The 21,755-nt window shown below is 35.9% G+C and overlaps 2 protein-coding genes across 2 annotated transcripts in view; both read right to left on the bottom strand.

The window, feature by feature from the left end:
* The window catches only part of baiap2l1b (BAR/IMD domain containing adaptor protein 2 like 1b), a 72,067-nt gene extending 71,664 nt beyond the window's left edge, over positions 1-403 (bottom strand). The window contains exon 1 of the mRNA XM_051106087.1: positions 93-403. Coding sequence (XP_050962044.1) covers positions 93-143 — 51 coding nt within the window. The 5' untranslated portion in view covers positions 144-403. The remainder of the gene's footprint in view (positions 1-92) is intronic.
* A 4,334-nt stretch (positions 404-4,737) lies between these two features.
* On the bottom strand, positions 4,738-12,134 carry LOC127162726 (serine/threonine-protein kinase pim-3). Its single transcript, XM_051105591.1, has 11 exons — positions 12,053-12,134; positions 7,523-8,101; positions 7,308-7,402; positions 6,999-7,046; positions 6,489-6,867; positions 6,166-6,342; positions 5,909-5,997; positions 5,513-5,684; positions 5,263-5,409; positions 5,057-5,130; positions 4,738-4,939 (listed from the first exon to the last, which is right to left on the bottom strand). Exons 1-8 carry the CDS (start codon positions 12,132-12,134, stop codon positions 5,679-5,681), a joined length of 1,455 nt encoding a protein of 484 aa, XP_050961548.1. The 3' UTR covers positions 4,738-4,939; positions 5,057-5,130; positions 5,263-5,409; positions 5,513-5,678.
* Between the last annotated feature and the right edge of the window lie 9,621 nt (positions 12,135-21,755).

Here is a 21,755-nt window from a genome sequence, read left to right as displayed (position 1 = left end):
ACCTGTGCTCGATGACATTCGACTTCCAACGGTCGTCTCAACAGGTGAATAACATTCGCGTTTTCTCGTCAGGTAAGTGTCATTTCTCTCACCTTGTAAGTGCTCTCGGTCAGTTTGTTCACCTCCTCCGGGTCCCGCGACATTCTTCTGCCCCTCTCAGATGTCGGTATTTCGCCTCGCCAAAAACTCTGCGCTCAGTCGATTACTCCCAAATAACCCGGACAGGACAGCGCGCTTATCGCCTCCTTCAAGTCCTCATAGCAAGACGACCGTCTGGAAGAGCTGTGTTATAGATTTCCGAAAGAAAGTGACCGCTGTGTTGCTCAATAACGGGCTGCTGGAGTTGAGCTCTGAGAGGCTTTGCTTTCAAACTTGTGAGTGCGTGAATGTGTGTCTGCGTCAGGGGCGGGAAAGATAAGGTGAGGTGTGCGACGTCACTCAATGTCCGCTGACAGGTGGACTCGGACAGAAACGAGATAACTGCTGCCATCTGCCGATTATTGTGCTTACTGCAGTCATCTGAATATCTTGCGTCACAACATTACAAGCGAAGTGTGTAAACTAGCCTAAAATGTACAGTTGCAACGTAAATTATTCAACCCCCTCGACCCGCAAGACATTTTTCCTGGATAACAAAATTTTGTGAAAATTCAACAAAGGCATCAGTACACTTTTGGAGAAAGTTTAATACACATTTGAGTAATGCTGAGAATGCAAGTTAGTGAATATTGAAAAAAAAAATCAAATTGGCTCGTTCATGTTCAAAATTATTCAACTCCCAAAAGTCAGATTTGGAATCCCATTTCCGCAAGGTAAGAAAAAAAATCATGTCTTAAAAAGTCGAAATTACTTCAAGTCATAATTACGAGATAAAAAAATCGAAATTGTTTTACTAAATCGAAATTATGAGATAAAAAGTCAAAATTATGACTTACTTAAGCCATAAGGTGACCTAAAAGGTAGAAATTATGAGATAAAAGTAGAAATTATGACTTAGTTAAGTCATAGTACGACATAAAAAGTCGAAATTATGACTTCCCTGGTGAAAAAAACAGCATATGCTGGTAGCTATGTTTTGATGCTGGTTTAAGCTGGTCCTTTGCTGGTTTATGCTGGTCATGTTGCTGGTCAAGGACCAGCATGAACCAGCAAAGGACCATCTTAAATCAGAATCAAAACATACCTACCAGCATATGCTGTTTTTTTCACCAGGGGAGATAAAAAAAATCGAAATTATGTTTTACTAAATCGAAATTATGAGATAAAAAGTCAAAATTATGACTTACTTAAGCCATAAGGTGACTTAAAAGGTCGAAATTATGACTTAAACAGTAGAAATTATGAGATAAAAGTAGAAATTATGACTTAGTTAAGTCATAGTATGACATAAAAAGTTGAAATTATGACTTCCCTGGTGAAAAAACCAGCATATGTTGGTAGCTGTTTTGATGCTGGGATGCTGGTTAGGTATGTTTTGATGGTGGTTTAAGCTAGTCTTTAGCTGGTTTATGCTGGTCATGTTGCTGGTCAAGGACCAGCATAAACCAGCTAAGGACCAGCATAGACCAGCAAAGGACCAGCTTAAACAAGCACCAAAACATACCTAACCAGCATCCCAGCATCAAAACATAGCTACGCACGTCCTGATTTTGCTGAGTTAGATGTGTTCCTGGGTCAACATATTTTGTTGACTCTGGAACACATTTTAATCCAAAAATTTAATCTTGACCACATCCCTACATCTAAACCTAACCTTACCCATGAGTAATCCCTAAAATCAGAGGAAATGATAGATGAATGACACTGATGTACAAGGACAAACCCTGATTGTAAGCCTAAACTTGACAAAAACTATAAACTGTTTTTTCAAATCTGATTGGTTAATCACAATGTTGTTCCAGAGTCAACAAAGATGTTGATCCAGGAACATGTCGTACTTGGTAAAATCAGGTTATGCACATAGCTACCAGCATATGCTGGTTTTTTCACCAGGGTTTACAAGTCAAAATTGACTTAATGACTTTATAAACACATTGATCACATAATTTCGACTTTTTATCTCATAACTTCGACTTTTTAAGTCATAATTATGACTTAAGTAAGTCATAATTTTGACCTAGTCATAATTTCGACGTTTTATTTTGTAATTCTGACTTCTAAAGTCATAATTTCGACTCAATAAGTCATAATTTCGACTTTTTAAAATATTATTCTTTTTTACCTGGCCGAAATGGGTTTCCATACATCAGTACACTATTAGAGAAAGTTCATTAATACACATTTGAGTAATTTTGAGAATGCAAGTTGATGAATAATGAACAAAAAAAAAAATCTAATTGGCTCTAAATATTCATTGTCAAAATTATTCAACCCCTCAAAAGTCAACTTTGGTGGCACAGAATCTTTTATTCTTTAAAACCACCAATAAACACTGCTTAGAAGTGCTTCTGTCCCCTCTCTACTGCAATCTTGGCCCATTCTCTGCCTGAAAAAGCTTCTAATCACTAAAAATCTTTGGTTTTCACTCAGCCACTGCTTTCTTCAAATTCAGCCAGGTGTTTACAAGATGAATTAATTCTGAAGACTGAACAGGACACTCAAGAACATTTGGTTGTATACTTTGGGATGGCTGTCTTGCAGCAATGTCCATTGATCATCCGCTTCAGTTTTTGTACCAAAGGCATCACAATTCTTGGCAAAACAGCCTGATACTTCAAAGAATCCTTGATGTCCTTCATACAGTCATGATTTCCACTTCCAGCAACAGTAAGACACCCCCGTAACGGGACTGGTCCACCTCAATGTATGACGATGCAGATGGTGTTCTTCTGCTCATAATATTGCCTGTTTTGCACCAGACATACCGCTGATTCATAGGCCCAAAAAGTTCCAGTTTGGTCACATCACTCCATAAAACATTCTTCCAGATGTTCAAGTCAGCGTTTTATGTTCTTCTTGGTTAAGAGTGGCATTCTGTAAAATGCCCTTACATGAATGCCACGCTTGTCTTGTGTTCATCTTATACTCTGCTTTAAAGTGTTTTTTTCATCGGGTCATCTTGAAAGTCTATGGCTGTGCATTACAGGTTTTTATGATTTTATGATGTTGTGCTTTTTGCTATGTTCAATACCCTTAAAAGTTTTAAGGGTTTAAGCTAAGGAATAAGGCTGCCAGGAACTTTCAATGTCTTGGAAATTTCATAGCCTTAGAATTTCTAAAGTAATACAACTGTTCCTTCTCTATAGCTTCTGTGAGAGCTCTGTTGATTTTGTCATATTAGCTACTCAAACTTTAGCACATGAATGGGCTAACTATGCATGTATAACAACTCAAGCTAATTTTGTTTTCTAATAGAGTTTCTAAAGGTTTAATTATGTTTTAAGACAATTTTGCATCCCACCATACAAATAAGTAACTAAAAACTGCAATGTTGAATGGGGTTGAATAATTATGACATAGTTGTGTTATTAAAAAAGCCTAGAATTTGAAAATATTACATTATATATTGACATTGTGACTTTTAATATGCCAGTAAACTGTTATAGATGCAAGTCCTGGATCTTCAGAAAAGCTACTATAAAAGTACTGCTATTAAATGACAACTAAAGTATTCATTATTCTAAGTAGCAAGTTATTTTCTCACAATGTTGATTGTCTTAAAAACCCTCCATTGTATAATGTTTTCTATAACTTGTTAGTTTAATAAAGTCTGTTAAGGTTGTGAAAAATGCATCACATCTATAACATCTAAAGTATTATGAGTCTGTATTTGGTGTTTTGTAAATGTTTTTTAATCCTAACTTTGAAGCTTCTGAATTTGATGCCTATAAGTTCTATAATAAAAAAAATATATGTCCAAAAAACGTCTTTTTTAAATACATTCACTATGTAACAGCTTTTAAAGTATCCTCAACCACAGATTAGCACAGACAGACAAGTTCGACATCTGCACAGTAGCAAAAATGCAACTTTTTATGCATTTTGGCTATTCATTTACACAACAGTGTTTTATGGGCCTGGCAATGCAAACTTACCTGTTTCAAAGTGCAAGTTTTTGAAAATGACACCTTTATCATCTCTGTGTAAACTACAAAAATGCAAATTTGTGAAAGTGGTGACATCACATGCATGCGTATTACATTTTTGAGTATATTACCAAAATTACCAAGGAGCTAAAAACACAACTAAAAACAGAAAATAAACTTAGTTGAAGCACATCGTTGTTGTGTAAATGTACCTTCAGTGGACTTCTGTTTCTACATTCACCTTGTGCATGCGCTGTTGTGCAGATTGTCCATACGAACACAAAAATCTCAGTCATGCCTACTGTGTTTGTGAATGTGTCATTGAATCATTGACTCACCCGATATTCAAAAAATGTTGAATCTTGCTGAGACGCAACTATTCTGTTTTATTTAAACTATTTTATTGGTGAAATAGAGCAAAAACACTCAAACCATACAATCAAGTCTCTTAAAATATCAGATACTACAAGGTTCTGTTTTAAAATGACAAAAATGTAACAATATTTATGAATGAATGATAACAAACTGTTTTTTTTTTTCTTAAAAAATAAATATATTTTTCAAATTTTGTTGCACAGACGTTTCTTGAGAATCTATTTATGTCAGCTTATATGTATATAGATATAGACATAATTTTATTTTGTTTTATTTTTACATTAAATTTAAATTTTTTTAATAAATTATTTATTTATTTGTTTAATTACTGATTTACTTTTATTTTACTTCCTTTAAATAGTCTAGGGACTGGGTATATATACATATATATACACACACATATATACACATACTTACCCAGTCCCCAATCAGACAGAAAGAAAGAGAGAGAAAGAGAGAAAGAGAAAGAGAGAGAGAAAGAATGGAGAATGAGTTTTTTCAGCTCAATCCACTGCTTTAGGTCGATCTGCTGACAACAGCTAATAATTGTGGCAGAAAGAAGGAAAAGACATCCGATTATTACCTTAAACCTCACACATGCTTTTTTGTTCTATTTTGTAAGATCTCAATTGTCTTTGCTAAAATGAAGATCTCACCTAGTGACAAGCCATCTTTGGTTTGCAACAATGTGCAGAGCGACCTCCAGTGGAAAGCATTTGGTATAACCATCCTAAAGATAGACATTTGTTATGATGGAGATAAAGTCTTGGACAAACTGTTGACAATGGCAGTTTATCTACTGACAAATCATTTAATTAATTATAGTCTATGATTAATGCTAATAAAAGCATAGTCTACTTACAATACTGATGAATTTTTCATCCGAATTGCAGACATATTTCACTGCTGATATATATACCCAGTCCCAGAGCTATTATATTTATATATTTTAACGGCTCTGAGACTGGGGAGGCTATGAACATGTCCATCAGCATACATTTATCCACTTCTGAGAACACAAACAAAAACAGAAATGAGGTTCATATCTAAATACATTTCACTTTTCGTGATTTTCATAAAAATCTGAATCAAAGTCTTAAAAAATGTATTACCATTATCCACTTATGGAGAATGATCTTGTCCAGCTGGTGGCTTGGCTGGTCCTTGGATGTAATTTATTTATTTTTTAAATTAAAATGTGGGGGGTTGAAGCAGCATTGGGTTCCTGTCACAGAGCTTCCTGTTGTTAACAATAGTTTATTTTCTCCCCTCATTTCTTCATGCCTGCAGTTAAAAAAAAGAAACAACAGGTTTACTGTTTAAATATATTACACAAAAAGACATGAAAATGAAGAAAGACAACATTTAAAAGTAAAAAAAATTTTTATTTAAGAACATAGGTACAAGAAATATAAGAAGATATAAACAAACAGTGCTGGAATTTTTCATCTGACTATATGACATATCATAACAAGCTAATGTCAAAATCTTCCAAATGTAATTAATACCTTAAACCAGTTGTGGAGACTGAGTTTCTCCAATTCAATCCTCTGCTTTGGGTCAATCTGGAGACAACAGCTGATAAAATCATGGCATTCTGTGGAGAAAGAAGGGAGAGACGTCCGATTATTACCATAAAGTTCAGACATGCTCTTTTTGATCAGTCAAATTATCTCCAGTGCTGCTTTTCAGCTTTGGTTCTGTGTTCCATCTAGTTAGAATGAGAAGATTTTTGAATTGTTTTTTAGTGAAATTAACATCTCACCTTGTGACAAGCCATGTTTGGTCCAGATTTTATCATTGATCAAGCGCAGGTCTCGTCTCTTTGGAAATTTCCAGGTGAGCATTGCAAACAAGATTATCCCGAGTGACCAAACCGTCGCCGGTTTCCCGTGGTACTTGCCGATGAACAGATACTCGGGAGGGTAGTAATCATCTGTGCCTGGAGGAAAGAGATTTTGTCTGATTTGTAAATTTGCTTTAACACGGCATTTTAACTCAGTATCCATCATCATGCATGAAATGATTTGATGCTATCTGATTCAAAAGTTTAAGACCCACATTATAGCTTTGACAGATCATACATACCAGCAAAGGACGTGTAACCCTCGCTGGTAAGGATTGCACCGCATCCGAAGTCGATCAATTTGACTTCCAGGGTGTCCGGGTTAATCAGCAAGTTTTCCAGCTTTATATCTCTGTGAAACACCCCACGCTGGCAGCACGTCTGAGCTGCATGTGTTGCCTGGCGCATGATAGCCCGTGCCATGTCCTCTTTAATGGAGCCCTTGTAGCTCTCCATAAATTCGTACAAGGACTGACAGGGCATGGGTCGCTCTAGGACAATAACGTAGTGATCACGCTCCATCTGCCAGTCCAAAAGCTGGATGATTTCAGGAACCCTGGGGCCTTGATTCGCAAGAATTTGCAGAGCGACCTCCAGTGGAAGAGGTTTGGAATAACCGTCCTAAAGAAAGACAGTTGTTATGATGGGAAGATGGTGATAGGATTTAAACAAGTCCAGGACAAACTGATGACAACGCCGGTTTGTATACAGAATAAGAGACGTTTGAAATTGAAAGAGTGCAAAATACTTACAATGCTGATGAATTTCGTGTTCCTCTTGGAAGCGATTTTTACTGCCACCTGAGCAACAAAACAAAAAAGGGATTTGGGTAAGATGTACAGCTTATTATGTGCAGAAATGTTTACATAATTTCAATCATTAACCCTGAACATGTACATTTTCATGAATTCAAATGCAGTAGAGCATGTCTAAATAGGTACACAGGTCAAGTGCTCTAAATAGTTTATATATGATACAATAGTGCTTGGAAAAGAAAGTGAGACAAGTATAATAGGACAAAAATCAGCTACAGTAGATCCGTGAGTAATGGAATTTGATACCTGAAAGCCATCGTCCAAACGAGTTGCTGCATAAACGGTTCCAAAACCTCCTTCACCCAGCTGACTGCTGATTTCATAACTGCATCCACTGATGTCTGTTAAAAGATAAATAAGATATGTCAATCAGTCATTTATTTCATCTTCAACTATTTGAACTACTATGAACTACCCTTAAAAAGTCAGTTTAAAGAAAAAAATGATGGTAGCAAACTCACCAATAATAAGTGTATCATTGTCCTCCAGATCGCTCAACAGAGATGACACAGTGTCCTGTGTCTGACAGACTGAGGCTTGCGGGACGTCAGCACTACAGTCGGCCGTAGGACGGATTAAAGCTTGGGGGACGTAAACAGTACTGTCGGGAACAGCACAGACTGTAGCTCTGGGCACTTTGACTCTACAGACTGCTGCTGCCCGGACTGGAGCTTGACGGACTCTATAGTCTGACATGGATGAGAAAAAACCTGCAGTGGCGTCATCACTACAGTTGGACGTGGCTGAGAAAAAAGCTGTAGGGACGCCATCGGATGTGGCACAGACTGTAGCTTCCGGGATGTCAGCATTAAGGACGTCAGTTGCACAGACTGTGGCTTGCGGGACGTCGTCACTAGGGACATCAGCTGCACAGACTGTGGTTTGTGGGACGTCAGCTCCAGGGACGTCAGTGGAACAGACTATAGCCAGTGAGACATCAGCACTCAAGTCAGGTATAACATGGACTGGAGTTTTAAGATAACCACTGTTAGGTACATCTAGTGAAGGGTCTTCAGTCAAGTCACTATTGACTTCTCGACCTTAAGGGAGAAATGAGCCAAAAGCCAATATAAGCCAATGAGCCAATATGAGCCAAGAGGTAGTTTTATTTAAATTATATTCATGTATCTAGATCTTGATTTTCAGATCTTCCTTTCAGCCCATTAAATTAGGTGTCATGTCATTATACTAAATTAAAAGTCATATAATGTAATTAATATTCAGTAATATTATGTATACTCATTGAATTCAAATTAACCTTGTGAGGTAATGAATTTCAGTTTTTGTGTAAATGCACTCTGTCAAGTTTTTTTTTTATTCTTTAGCATAATTGAATTTTATAATACATGCTTATTCATATGTATGTTGTATTGAGTTGTACGTAGTTACAGACATTATAAAACTGAACTTAAGCTGTGCTCCTCAAATGCTTGACTATGGCCTCCAAATAAAACCTTTAAACATTAAAGGTAGGCTCTGTGCAGACAGTAAATAAAAGGAGTTTCTCACAAAACATGAAAACATAACATTTACCATGAGTACTCCTGACGGGCGGTACATCACTCTCGTCCACTTGTTCATCTTGACCTGAGTGGATGTTGTTGACTTTTTTTCTTTTTCTCTGAATTAGAGCAATTACTCCAAGTAAGGTAAAAAGCACCATTTTGAACAAGTATCGTAGGCTGCAAAATGTGCAAAGCGAAAAAAGGCTGAAATGAACAACTAACTGCAACCCATGATTTAGCAAAGTGAGCGTTTTCAGATTCAGACGCGCGTATTACCGTGACGTCACAATCTTACTGACATTCCCAAATTGGAATGAAATTTTCAGTGGTCAGCTGATGGTCCATTTTGCGCTGTGGGTGGGGCTTCTGGGTAGGGTGTGCTTTTTTAGCCTTTTATTACGTTTTTTCTTTTCTTTTCTCTTTCTTAATATATATATAAAAAAAATCGGTATACAGTAAAGACCAGAGCGCTCATAAGCTCAAATAAATCATGTGTGATTGGTTATAATATGCAACACTGTAAAACCGCGTAAAAAGAAATAAGAATCAGTATGAGCAGATCTAAATTTAATGCTGCAATCGATACCATTTTACTTCTTTTCCATTTTAATTGTTCGTGACAGCTGTAATAGATTTAGTTTTATTGTGCAGAGGCATTATTGTAATTATTGTGTAATGTAATGCCCTCCAAAAGTTTGGAAACCCTGGTGGAAAAAACAGCATATGCTGGTAGGTATGTTTTGATGCTGGTTTATGCTGGTCCTTTGCTGGTTCATGCTGGTCCTTGACCAGCAACATGACCAGTAAAAACCAGCAAAGGACCAGCTTAAACCAGCTAAGGACCAGCATAAACCAGCAAAGGACCATCTTAAACCAGCATCAAAACCTACCTACCAGCATATGCTGTTTTTTTCACCAGGGAACGCCCTAGGAAAGTGGGGTTTTGGACAATATTGGCATGTTGCACTGACACCACACACTACGAAAACATATTTTATTACATAAACAGTTTATACATTGAAAAAAATTAAATTTTCGATTCATTACAATATCCACCATTAGCAGCTATTGCATAATCTGGGCCTAAATTCATTGTATTCTAAACTTAATTGGCAATCAATTGTTGAAGCTATTAAGGTGTGCTGACCCAAAAATCTTTGAAAAACCTGGGCCAAGTTTAAACCAATAACCAGGCATCACAGCTGGCAAAGGGGCATGTCTGACTCTGACATGTATATATTGCCATTATTATGTAATCAAAATGAAAATTATCATTGCTGGTCTTCAATGATAATGTCAAGTTACTTAAATGTATTTGCACCAAAAAATGATAAGGATTTATGCTGATATCGTCCAAAACCACACTTTGCCAGGGGTGTTTCCAAACTTTTGGAGGGCAGTGTGGTGTAAATGTAAGTTGTTGTAAGTCGAGCATGAATTAAAACGCTCAGTTTGGTGATCGCCAGCAGTTGTATTCTCATTAAATACACCAGATATGACTATTTATTTTATTAATTAATACATGTAGCTATACTATAGCTAATTTAAGCTTCATTTAAACTCTTTGTTCGGGCTGTGCACAGACATTTTGGTTTGCAGCTGTTTAAGTGAAAAAGACCACCTCTTTTATTGTTAATAATAAGTAAATAAATAAATAAATAAAATTCTGTACTGTTAATCACATTTTAATTAAAATACTACACTGCTGTTGCCAATCATGATTGCAAATGAAATCAGTATCAACAAAATCCATCTTACCATTTATCAAAATCAATTTACATTGCAATTACAATTGCATAAACAATGTTATTAGTTAATGCTTTAAAATGACCTTTTTGAATATGGAAATATGAAATGTTTTCAAAAACACAACTATTCTGAAACCACCAGGGTCCTACCTTTTGCCTGATCATAACCTTTCTTTTTAATGTTTTGTTCTCTTCTATATTTTCCTATATATATATATATATATATTTTTTTTTTCAATTCACTCTTATCTATAGTTGATCTGCTAATATTCATACTGTGCACTCAGATTTCTAGTCATGGCCTTGCTAATTAGCTAAAAGTGTGTTTTGGGACCTGGTCCGACACTGTGGTCAAAAGCGTTTTTCAAAAATTGCTTTGTGCACCTTTAACCGATTCAAAAAGACTGATTCATTCAGGAATGAAGCATGTAACCTCCTTATGAATGGGTCATTTAATCTAATATCGATTCATTAAAAAAAGGTGACTCGTTCAAAACGGAACAACACTGTGCAGCCCTGTTAACTGTGGTGATTTTTAAGAGGAGAAGGAGCAGAAACAGGTTAGGCACCATACTGAATATAACACAGATGAACACAAGGCTGTAAGAAATAGAAATAGCAGTCTTCACAATGGCACACAATGTTTAAAGGTCCCAAACTTTTAAAATTGTTTTATGGAGTTTGTCTATGAAACTTTTTTCCGCAAAAGTCTGATGAGCAACAGGACAATCCATTGAACACACTGTACTTCTGTCTCTCACAGCCTCATTTTCATTCCTGTCAAAAACTAAATATGGCTGTACCCTGACTAAGGTCTGTTAGAACATTAATGCTGTTTTTGGACACACAGTTAATTCAGAATTGATGCCATGGGCCGAATTTTGATAAAAACTTAAATATAAAATAAAAAATATCTAGTCTAAAGTCAAAAGGGCAGCACTTGGGTTCTACTGTGCACACGCCTGGAGTCTGCTAAAGGCTGTGTTCAACTGTACGCTAACATACACATTAAAAACTGAAGAATATATTTGGGCTTAAGCACTAAGCGAAGAAGAGTATTTTAGTAAATGAATAATAAATAGATTATATATAAAATTAATAAGCGTGAGCGAGAGAGAGAGAGAGAGAAAGGGAGAAAGATCGATTTATATGAAATATGAAAGGGAAGAAGAACAGAACAAAGTACAAAGCTGATGCATGTTAGCTCTCTTGAAGTCACACATGCTGTATATGGTTGCTGGTAATAACTCTTTTTAAGATCCTTCAAATATCTACACATTTTGTGAGAGAATAAGGAGAATGTTCCACTATAACATCATAACTCTTAAATTATTTAACAAATAATCCAAAACTGCACATAAATTAAATCGGACCATAGATGATTAGTGACTTTAAAGTGACAGATGAACTTAATGATAAGTGATTTGATGCAGAATGTAAATTTTACAACATTGTATTGTTATATAAGCTTTCTTTCCCTTTTTCTAATTAAATTTTTATGTCTTTAATGCTTAATTAGGACACCTGCATAACACCAACTCAGGGACTTCATTAGCATTGCATTTTAAATACACAGACATTAACAGGGAGTTGGTCCTCCTTTGCAGCCATTACAGATTCTACTCTTCTGTGGCTTTTCACAGGATTTTGGGGTGTTTCTGTTGAAATTTTTGCCCATTCATCCAAGAGAGCATTTGTGTGGTCAGGCACTGATGTTGGACGAGGAGGCCTGGCTCACAATCTCCGTTACAGTTCATCCCAAAGGTGTTCAGTGGCGTTGAAGTCAGGATCATGTGCTGACCAGTCAAGGTTTGTCCCATTCTGGCATAAATTTGCACATGATGATATTTCCTCTAGAAGCACATGGATGAAACAAGACATTATGGTCTCTCTCTTCCCCCTAATATTGTTTAAACTAGCAAACCTGTGTCAAGAGTGGATTAATTGTCTGTCAACAGTGTTACACAAGTATTATTGCTGCAAATTTTAACAAGACAATTTAACTAAAACTTATATTTTGTTTATGAAAATATATTTCTAAACATACCATATGCTCAGTAGTTCTAGGCTTCCATGTGGAGTATAGGCCCAAAACACTAAAGATGTCAACTAAGTTACTGATCAACTGTGTTACCCAAGGTAACATGGTGGACAGTTCAAACATAGATGGTATTTTATGCACATATTCCTACTAAATCACATTTATTCATGTAGCACTCAATACAATATATAGATTGTTTCAAAGCAGCTAGAGTATGTTTGGGTTTTTTGGAAAAATAAAAACTGTTTTCTTCATATTGTCAAATTCTAAATGTACCCCTAATTATAGAACAACCTGTATCAACAGAGGGAGAGATGAGAGATGGTGGGCAGCATCATCCTCTTCTAGAGTGCTGAAGGAACCTGGTGACATCTACAAATAGGCTCACAAATGTCAATAGGGAGGACATGGCAATTGATTTAAACTAATCATTAGAGAAAATTAGGGTTTTTAAGGCCATCTATCACATAAATTATATATATTTTTTTATTTAAAATGGCGACAAAAAAGTCATGTAATTTGTGTAACTGGATTACTTTTGGTCATTTAACACACACACACACACACACATGTTGTGTTTACATGTTTTATGGGGACATTCCATAGGCGTAATGGTTTTTATACTGTACAAACCCTATTTTCTATCGGCCTACACCTACCCTACACCTAAACCTAGCCCTCACAGGAGACTGTGCACACTTTTACTTTCTCAAAAAAACTCATTCTGTATGATTTATAAGCCTGTTTCCTCATGGGGACCTCACAAATGTCCCCACAAGGTCAAAATTTACTTGTATTACTATCCTTGTGGGGACATTTGGTCCCCATAACGTGATAAATACCAGGTGCACACACACACGTAGGCTGGTTTACCTCAGGGGATTCCAGTGTCATGCTTCAGTTTAACAGCAAAGAAGATCAAGGTAAGATTTCATAACAAACTTTTCATATTTAACAACTGTCCTATTTTAAAGAAATAAAGAAATAGCAAATATCAAAGTGGCTAACTGTGTCCCATTGCACAAAGCAAGGTCCACAGAGACGTGGTTGGATGAGTTTGGTGTGGGAGAAGGCTCCTTTTTGAGGGGTGGGGGATTTTCTAGTGGGTAACTTAGTTGACGATGGTTTTTCGGACACAAATAAAACAAGTTATATCACACTTATTATTTTTGAAGCGCACACCCAAATGTCTTGATAACTTAATCTAACTGAAGGTGAAACTATGAAATTAATTTATACTTGAGGTAATTGTCATGCTTAAATGCAGAGTAGAATGAGCAACAAAATTAGACAGCAGGGTTGTATGTGATATAAACATCATTTCTGAACAAAAGATATGGCTATAGTAGTGTGACTGGGGATAAAATATAATTGTGTATAAAAAAAAATAAGCATCAGGGCTTTATATTGACTAAAATATATTAAAAAATATACTTCACGGACATGATGTACCCACTATTATAAAATGAATGACCCATAGTACACTATGGACTTGATACATGTGCCAAGCGTTAGCCACTTATTGAAACAAATCCTCTTCATTTTTTTCAGCTCTTACTATGTGTAAATCCTGACATTAAATTCAATGCCATTGTAAATTCACTGTTCAGCCTCTTAAGGGACGAAATAGTTGCTCAGCGGTGCTTGTGAACTTCGTTTCCATGACGACCAAGTCACTCAAACCCAGCTGCATCTCAGCCATCGGCAAAAACCTCTCATTAAATTTTTAAATTACATCTCGCCTTCATCAAGCAACGTAAGTTTTCATATGGTATCTAAATTATTCTTTTACATTCGATTAATAATTTGCCGCGTTTATCATTTTGAGGCTTATCCGTGGCGTTTCATAGTTTAACAATTATGTTGGTGAAGTTATATCAGTTTAATAACAGTGTTAAATGTTGATACAATTAATAGGATAAAGTTTACCATAAAAAAAAAATGTCATCATTTACTCACCCTCGTTCCAAACATGTGTGAATTTCTTCTGTGGAAGGTATTTTGAAGATAAATGTATCTAATTACAGCTGAATGACTATTTCACTCAATTATCCAGTATGAATGTGACTGTATGCGTTTCTATCTCCTACCACAAGATGTCAACACAATCACGAATAAAGCAATACATTAAACACTGACGTGAGATTATAACAGATTGTATTACACTCCTATGTTTTTGTTTAATTTTACGATGTTCCTCAGATGGTTAAGACGAGATATATGTAAATATACAGTGTACAGTAATTGTAGACTCAGAGCTAGATGCAGCAATGCTTTTACATTACAGTTGTTACAAAATATGTTTACACTGCAACATAATCAACATGATTTTCCACAGCCTTATCCTGATGGCACCATGATGTGTGGTGCTGCTGCAATTATCTACACCATTTCTCCATCAGCAGAACCTATTAATACAGTGAAATTATTTTTTGCAATCACATAAAAACAGCTGACCCCTTTTGACAGCACTTCTATTAAGATCAAGGCTGCAATCTGATTTTTTTAATAACGAAAATTAATAACGAAAATGCACTGTAATAAGCTATCCACCTCATTCTTCAACGCGGAAGTAAGCCTATAAGCGAGAAATAACTAGAGCAATAATGTGCAGTAAACGGTAAAACTGTTTGCACTACAAACCAGTGTGTTCATAATTAAGATAAAACATTAAAATAACATGGTAAGACAGACCAAGCAGCAAAACAAGCTGTTTTGTACAGATAAAAATAGCTGGACACGGATGAGACCGGAAGCCATAAAATGTACAAATGGCTGGGCCCATTATAACGGGAAAAATAAGGTGGATAAAGCTACATAACTTCATAGAACTTTCCAGAAAACTGGAAATTCTAATATTTGATGAAAAATCATTCTGTCTGTGTAATCATCCATCCATCCATCCATACAGAATGTCACTGAATTTAAAGCAGAGAGAATAAATGGCAATTAAAGGTCACACAAAGGTCACTTTGTGGTATTTCTACAGCACCCGTCACTGGTTTTGGCATGTACCACCTCAATACTCTTTCAAGAGTCTTTGAGGCCGCCTCACACACTCTGTAAAGAACTGAAATGTTTAAACAAACTGGGAAATGGTAGACAGTTAATGAAATAAATGTTTAATGCCCATAATAAGTGATCTGTCCCTTTGTCATTGGCAATATTTAGAGCTGAAACAAAGCAGCCAATCAAAGCTCCACCCTCATTCACCAGACAACAGAAAGAGGCACATGGTTCATTCCTTTGAAGTAAAACAGACTGTGCCTTCTGCTCTCCTCCATCACAAGATTAGGATCTATAAAATCTGACAAGCTATGAATTGTGGAGCGCATTTGCTTCTGATATTATGTATTAGACTATATCTCCATACAGCATAATGACACACAGGCCAAAGATTTGTTTGATCAGCTCTGAAAAGAACAAAAGTAGCTCTCTTCAGATCATGTCAGATCAGTTCTAAATCCTCTACGAATCTTCTGTATAATCTGTACTTTGGGTGAATCTTACAGAGACTGTCCAGAACAAAACAAAAGGACCAATCAAAAATATGATTAATAAATTAATATTTAAAAAATTATAAAATATGATTCATATTATTTAATAATAATAATTAATAACAACATTAATTAATTAATTATGTATGATAGTCACATTTACTGTCATTCTGCACAATACTGCAGGCAATGTCCAGAATTTCCAATAGGAATCAGTGTTACTGAGAGTTTTACCACACTGATTTTGCTCATGTTCAAGTTGGTCATGTAAATTTGGCTGCATTGACCAACAGAAAGCTGCTTGGTTGGAAAATGACTTATGTGTGAATTGTACTTTATATATTTCTACATTACTAACAACAGTCTTTTTCTAATATGGTCACCCCCTAATACCCACAAAAATAATGACATTAAAACAAACAAAAAAAAAGTTATTAAATTTTGCATAGCCTTGAGCTTTCAGAGTCAGTGGTCCTTCCACACTTGAAACATTTGCTCATGTGCAGCTAAAGGGAATAAAACCCACTGATTGCTGTCGGTATTCTACAGCTTTTATGTCTATTGCCAGTTAATCATCTGAATGTTGCAGTCGTATCTTTGATACGCTGTTAAAGTGGGCTTCAGAGAAGAGTTCATACCAGTGTTAAGTCGTAAGTGAAGAGGAGACGGGTGGGAGGACATCTGCTGAGTTCTGCTCCACCAGATGCAGAGCCTCTCAGCAATCTGATTTTTACAGCCAAACACAGAATGGCTTTTCTATTGCTGAATATTTTGCTATGAGGCTGTGCGGCTCCAACACGTGAGAGATCGTTCACATTCTAGAGCTTCTGGGCTGAAACCTAAAACACGGGCTGGGGAAACTGAGAGTGTGCACTGAATGAATGATCACTTTACATGAAAGAACTTGCAAAGAGAGGCTCAGTACACAAAAAATGCTCATGTACAACCTAAAAAACAAAACAAAAACATTTCATTGGAGCTCCATATAAGCTATATTAAGGTGAAAAGTTTACATACACTTTGCAGAATATGTTAATTATTTGACCAAAATAAGAGGGATCATACAAAATGCATGTTATTTTTTATTTAGTACTGACCTGAATAAGATATTTTATATAAAAAGATGATTACATACAGTCCACAAGAGAAAATAATAGTTGAATTTATAAAAATGTCCCTTGTTTGTCCTGAACAGTTAAACTGCCTGCTGTTCTTCAGAAAAATCCTTCAGGTCCCACAAATTCTTTGGTTTTTCAGCATTTTTGTGTATTTGAACCCTTTCCGACAATGACTGTATGATTTTGAGATCCATCTTTTCACACTGAGGACAACTGAGGGACTCATATGCAATTATTACAGAAGGTTCAAACACTCACTGATGCTCCTGAAGGAAACACAATGCATTAAGAACCAGGGGTGAAAACTTTTGAACAGTATGAAGATGTGTACATTTTTTATATTTTGCCTAAATATAATATTTTTTTCATGTAGTACTGCCCTTCAAAAGCTGCAGAACATACTTACATGTTTCTTAGAGGTCAAAATAAATTAAATTTACCCTGATCTTCAAATTCCAAAAGTTTTCACCCCCTGACTTTTAATGCATTATGTTTCCTTCTGAAATCAATGAGCATTTGAATCTTCTGTAATAGTTGCATATGAGTCCCCTCAGTTGTCCTCAGTGTGAAAAGATGGATCTCAAAATCACACAGTTGTTGTTGGAAAGGGCTCAAATACACAAAAATGCTGACAAACCAAAGAATTTGTGGGACCTGAAGGATTTTTAAGAAGAACAGTAGGCAGTTTAACTGTTCAGGACAAACAAGGGACTCATAAACAACTATCACTAAACAAAAAATACAGCTGTGGATCATTCAGGTAACAACAGAGTATTAAGAATCAAGCGTATGTAAACTTTTGAACGGGGTCATTTTTATACATTCAGCTGTTATTTTCTCTTGTGAACTATATATTTTTATGTGAAATCTTATTCAGGTCTGTACTAAATCAAAATAACATACATTTTGTAAAATCTCTCTTTATTTTGGTAAAATTAACATTTTGCAGATTCCGCAAGGTGAATGTAAACTTTTGACCTCATCTGTAAGCCTGATTTATCACATGACACTACAACAACAACAAAATTATAAAACTATAAAAAACTATTTAAAAAACTACTGAACTATTCAAATCTATTTAAAAGAAATAGACACACTGAATTAAACACAAAATGAATGCTCTACACAATGGGGTTTGTTTATTGCTTCAAGCCCCCTCAGTTGAGATCACGCTCAAGAGGTCCCTCGTGGGATCTTTGTGGGCCCCCCGTGGCTCAGAGCTCCAGGACATGTCCCAGCCTCCCCCGTTTAACTAGTGTGCTTGGGAATGGGCACTTTGCGTTCTCATTTATTTATATTTTGTTAAGCATGCTGATGGCAAGTAAATTTTATGTGTAAGCGTGACAGACTAGTAACAATGTGAAAAGTCATTTGAAAACAACTGTTATGAAAGCCAATCACTCAACTCTCTTTCATCTTTTATTGTGTGTTATTAAACCTCTTTTTCAACTGAAGATGCCCTGGGCACCCTCATCTTCCAGACCTGGGCAAACCAATAAAAGATCATGCGCTCTCAGCGTGATAGTACCGCGACCAGTAACATCTCCATCAAAGGTATGGCCGAAAGCACTGACAGCGTTGCTATTTATAACACAACCTCCTTCTTCGGTGATGTTCTGTCCTGCAAGATAATGACTACAGCTGAGCTACATTTATCTGTAAATTTACAGTCAATGTGTATATTTGAATTTCAGGTGTGAAAATGCTGTTCTTTTAAACTTTCTAGTCAAAGAGAATGTATCATGATTTCCACAAAAATATACCATATATTAGAATGATTTCTAAAGGATCATGTGACACTGAAGACTGTAGTAATGATGCTGAAAATTCAGCTGTGCCATCACAGGAATAAATTACAATTAAAACATATTCAAATAGAAAACAGTTGCTTTAAATTGTAACAATATTTCACAATATAACCATTTCATCTGTATTTTTAATCAAATAAATGCAGCCTTGGTGAAAAAAAAAAAACTTACCAACCCCAAACTTTTGAACAGTAGTGTAAAAAACTCATAAAACTTCTTCATGTTTCTCATTGTCCTCACGCTCATTTCCTGCAGCGTCGCAGTCTTTGAGTGTCAGCTCCCACGAGAGCAGCTCCTGCAGGTACGAAACCACTCAAGATCCTCTGTAAAATTATAAAATGAGATCATTTATGACTGTACAGCAAAGTGAGAAAAGAGTAAAATAGACTGTGTACATCTTTCTCTGCTGTCACAGGTGGATGAGCAGCCATCATGATGTGGAGATTCTGCTTCTGAGGAATCCTGTCAAATCAGGAAGTGTGAGATGCCCTACGAGCCGGACGCTTGTGAATTTCTGCACTATGAGGTCAGTGCCTGCGCAATGCCAATGTATTAGAGCTCCTGCAGGAATCTGGTTTCGAAATCTTAACCACAGATCAACTGGTCTTGGTGTAGTGTTAATGCGCTACGCTGAATTGTTTTAGTACAGAGGTGTCCAATTCTGTACTGGAGAGTTCAGCGTCAGTTTCTCATCATCTTAGGCCTGGTTTCAAAGACAGGGCTTAGACTGAACCAGGATTGGCCATAGTTCAATTAGGACATTTAAGTAATTTTTATAAACGTGCTTAGAAAAACAAAACAAAAAGCTAAAATCCAGGCTTTTTAGGCACATCAAACTTGTGATCTAAACGAAAGCCTATTTCTCCAGGGATGATGCAGCCCTGAGAAATAAACTCTACATAGACCTACTGGATGATACAAAAAATGTTTAGGTTTGTTTTCTTCTTCAAAGTATGTACTCAAAGGTTTGTTTTTGACTCCCGCTTGAGTAAGCGTTTGAGATCAGAATCACTTTGGGTTTTGATCGCACAAACACAGACCTGCGAGCTCAGTATGAATGCAGATATAGTGTAGTAAGAGAAAAAAAAGATGAAAATATTGACTAGAGCTATAGTTGCTATTGAGATGAATGGAAATGCATTTGGAGGGGAGGTCATCATATCTGTTTGAACCAGCCAGCCACATGGCCATCGATTGAATCTGGCAGTGTATATTGCTAAGTCATCTTCTGAGTCAAGTCATCACTGATCACTGTTCAATCAGTTCAGTCACAATCATTGCACTCGGACTGTTTTTCTGCAATATAGAACACAATTCAAAGCTGAGTTCTCACTGTCACTAACTCATAGAAAATGTAGGGAACAAATGTGGAATTATCAGCGCATCCATTATATCTCTATTTTATGGAAGCTTGTTGCCATTGAATAAAAAATAAAAAAGATAATTGACTTTTGACGTTTTCTCTGAATTGCATGATACAAACTAGCAATTCTGACTTTTTTCTCAGAATATAAACAGATATAAATTTGCTATTCTGACTTTTATAACTCGAAATTATGACTTTTTTTCTCAGAAGAACTGAGTTTATATCTTGAAATTTACCTTTTTGAGAATTGTAAGTTTATATGTTAAAAATTTTGACTTTTTTCGGAATTGTGATTTTATATCTAGAAATTGTGACTTTTTTTCTCAGAATTGCGAGGTTGAAATTGACTTTTTTTCATAATTGTGAGTTTATATCTTGAAATTTTGACTTTTTCCTAAGAATTACAAGATTATATCTCGAAATTGTGACTTTTTTCTCCAAATTGCGAGTTTATATCTCGAAACTGTGACTTTTTTTCTCAGAATTGCAAGATTATATCTCGAGATTGTGACTTTTTTTCTCAGAATTGTGAGTTTAGATCTCAAAATTTACTTTTTTTCATAACTCTGAGTTTATACAATCATAGCTAAAAATATCGGCACCCTTACAATTCTGTCAGAAAATGCAACCCTTCTCTCAGAAAATTATTGCAGTTGCAAATGTTTTGGTACTCACATGTTTATTATTATGATTATTTTTTTTTTTTGCATTGGAACAACACAAAAAACAGAGAAGAAAAGTCAAATCTGATACAATTCCACACAGAACCCAAAAAAATGCACTGGACAAAATTATTGGCACCCTTAACTTAATATTTGATAGCACTCCCTTTGGAAAAAATAACTGAAATCAATCGCTTCCTGTAATCATGAATGAGTTTCTTACACCTCTCTACTGGAATTTTGGACCACTCTTCTTTTGCAAACTGCTCCAGGTCATTTAGATTTGAAGGATGCCTTCACCCAAGTGCTCTTTTGAGATCTCTCCACAGGTGTTCTATGGGATTCAGATCTGGACTCATTGCTGGCCATTTCAGAACTCTCCAGAACTGTCCACAGTTCATTCTCCCAGAAGGATTGTGGTTTTGTCACATAAGTGTTGGTAAACTCCAGTCTTGCTTTTTTATGCCTTTGTGTCAGCAGTGGTGTCCTCCTGGGTCTCCTACCATAGCGTCCCTTTTCATTCAGATGGCTGACACTGTTGTACCCCTGGTTTTTTATCCACCATTCAAACAATCCTTCAATCCGACTTTTTTTCTCGTAATTGCAGGTTTACTATATATCTTGCAGTTCTGACTTTATAACATGCAACTGCGAGTTAAGTAATAATTTTGAGATATAAACTCGCAATTCTGAAAAAATATTCTTTTTCCCCCTGAAAATCGGACTTTAGAACTCCCATTCGTGAGTTTATGTCTCACAATTCTAAAAGAGTCGAACATTTTATTTCACAATTCTGACTTTATTTTTTGCAATTGTACGTTTATATCTAGTATATATATATATATATATATATATATATGTATGTATATCAGAGATATATGTATAATATGTATATGTCAGAATTGCATGTCAGAAACGGGCTTCAATACTGTTTCTATCTTAAAAATTA

This window comes from Labeo rohita, chromosome 3 (assembly GCF_022985175.1).
Source record: "Labeo rohita strain BAU-BD-2019 chromosome 3, IGBB_LRoh.1.0, whole genome shotgun sequence".
Taxonomy (NCBI): Eukaryota; Metazoa; Chordata; class Actinopteri; order Cypriniformes; family Cyprinidae; genus Labeo; species Labeo rohita.
This window is presented reverse-complemented; position numbering and strand designations above follow the sequence as displayed.

Coding starts and splice junctions, on each gene's coding strand:
- LOC127162726 (XM_051105591.1), bottom strand. CDS start 12,134: ATGGGACAAACCTTGACTGGTCAGCACATGATCCTGACTTCAACGCCA. Junction 7,403..7,522: donor CAATGATACACTTATTATTG/GTGAGTTTGCTA, acceptor ATCTTTTAACAG/ACATCAGTGGATGCAGTTAT. Junction 6,343..6,488: donor GGGTTACACGTCCTTTGCTG/GTATGTATGATC, acceptor TCTTTCCTCCAG/GCACAGATGATTACTACCCT.